At 43.1% G+C, this 750-nt stretch overlaps 1 protein-coding gene across 1 annotated transcript in view; it reads left to right on the top strand.

The window, feature by feature from the left end:
- The window catches only part of Rps8 (ribosomal protein S8), a gene marked incomplete at its 5' end in the record, with an annotated part of 1,812 nt that extends 1,688 nt beyond the window's left edge, over positions 1-124 (top strand). The window contains 1 exon segment of the mRNA XM_013521630.1: positions 1-124. Within this exon segment, the coding sequence (XP_013377084.1) occupies positions 1-73 (73 nt within the window).
- Between the last annotated feature and the right edge of the window lie 626 nt (positions 125-750).

The following is a 750-nucleotide window of genomic DNA, read 5'->3' as shown; positions in this document are numbered from 1 at the left end:
AGACGGCTATGTGCTAGAAGGCAAGGAGCTGGAGTTCTATCTGAGGAAAATCAAGGCCCGGAAAGGCAAATAAACCTTCCCTCCTGGCTTAGCTCATGTAATAAAGGTGTTTATTCTGTGTTTATAGTGTGTGAATAGTCTGTAAAGATCCGGTGTCCTTTTCCTTTACATATAGACCTGGGTTGTAAGTGTTTGGGTAAGATTGTGTGTGTGCTAGAGATCAGAGCCAGGGCTTTGGGAATGCTAAGCACATATTCTGCCAGCGAGCTACATCCCCAGCCATGTAAGTTTATAATTGAATTTGTGGATGGTATGAAAGCCTTGAAGTTGTATTGAGTCTTTACAGCATTGCTGAAAGGTTACGGTTACATATACCCCTTACACCCAGAATTTTAAAATACTCAAGATACTAGTGATTTTTTGCTTTAAGAAGTCTGTCTGTTCTCAACCTGCCCCCATCATGTAAGTGTTACGTTTTGGTGGGTGTTGTTAGTGCACGTCTGTAATCCCAGCACTTGGGAGGCTGCTTTTTTTTTGGAGGGGGGCGGTACTGGGAATCGAACTCAGGACTTTGCACTTGGCAGGCGGCAGCTGCTTACGCCACTGAGCTATATCGTCAGCCCAGGATCACTGATTTTTGAGGCCAGCCTGTGTTACATAGCAAGACGTAGCTCAAAATAAGAAAAAAAATTCCATCTTCGGAAAGTTTTCTAAACTTCAACCTTGATCTGTTTTGATTTGCACTTAAGA

Source organism: Chinchilla lanigera, unplaced genomic scaffold, assembly GCF_000276665.1.
Source record: "Chinchilla lanigera isolate Chin_1 unplaced genomic scaffold, ChiLan1.0 scaffold00063, whole genome shotgun sequence".
Classification (NCBI taxonomy): Eukaryota; Metazoa; Chordata; class Mammalia; order Rodentia; family Chinchillidae; genus Chinchilla; species Chinchilla lanigera.
Note: the sequence above shows the minus strand (reverse complement) of the source record. Positions and strands in the feature narration are given on the sequence as shown.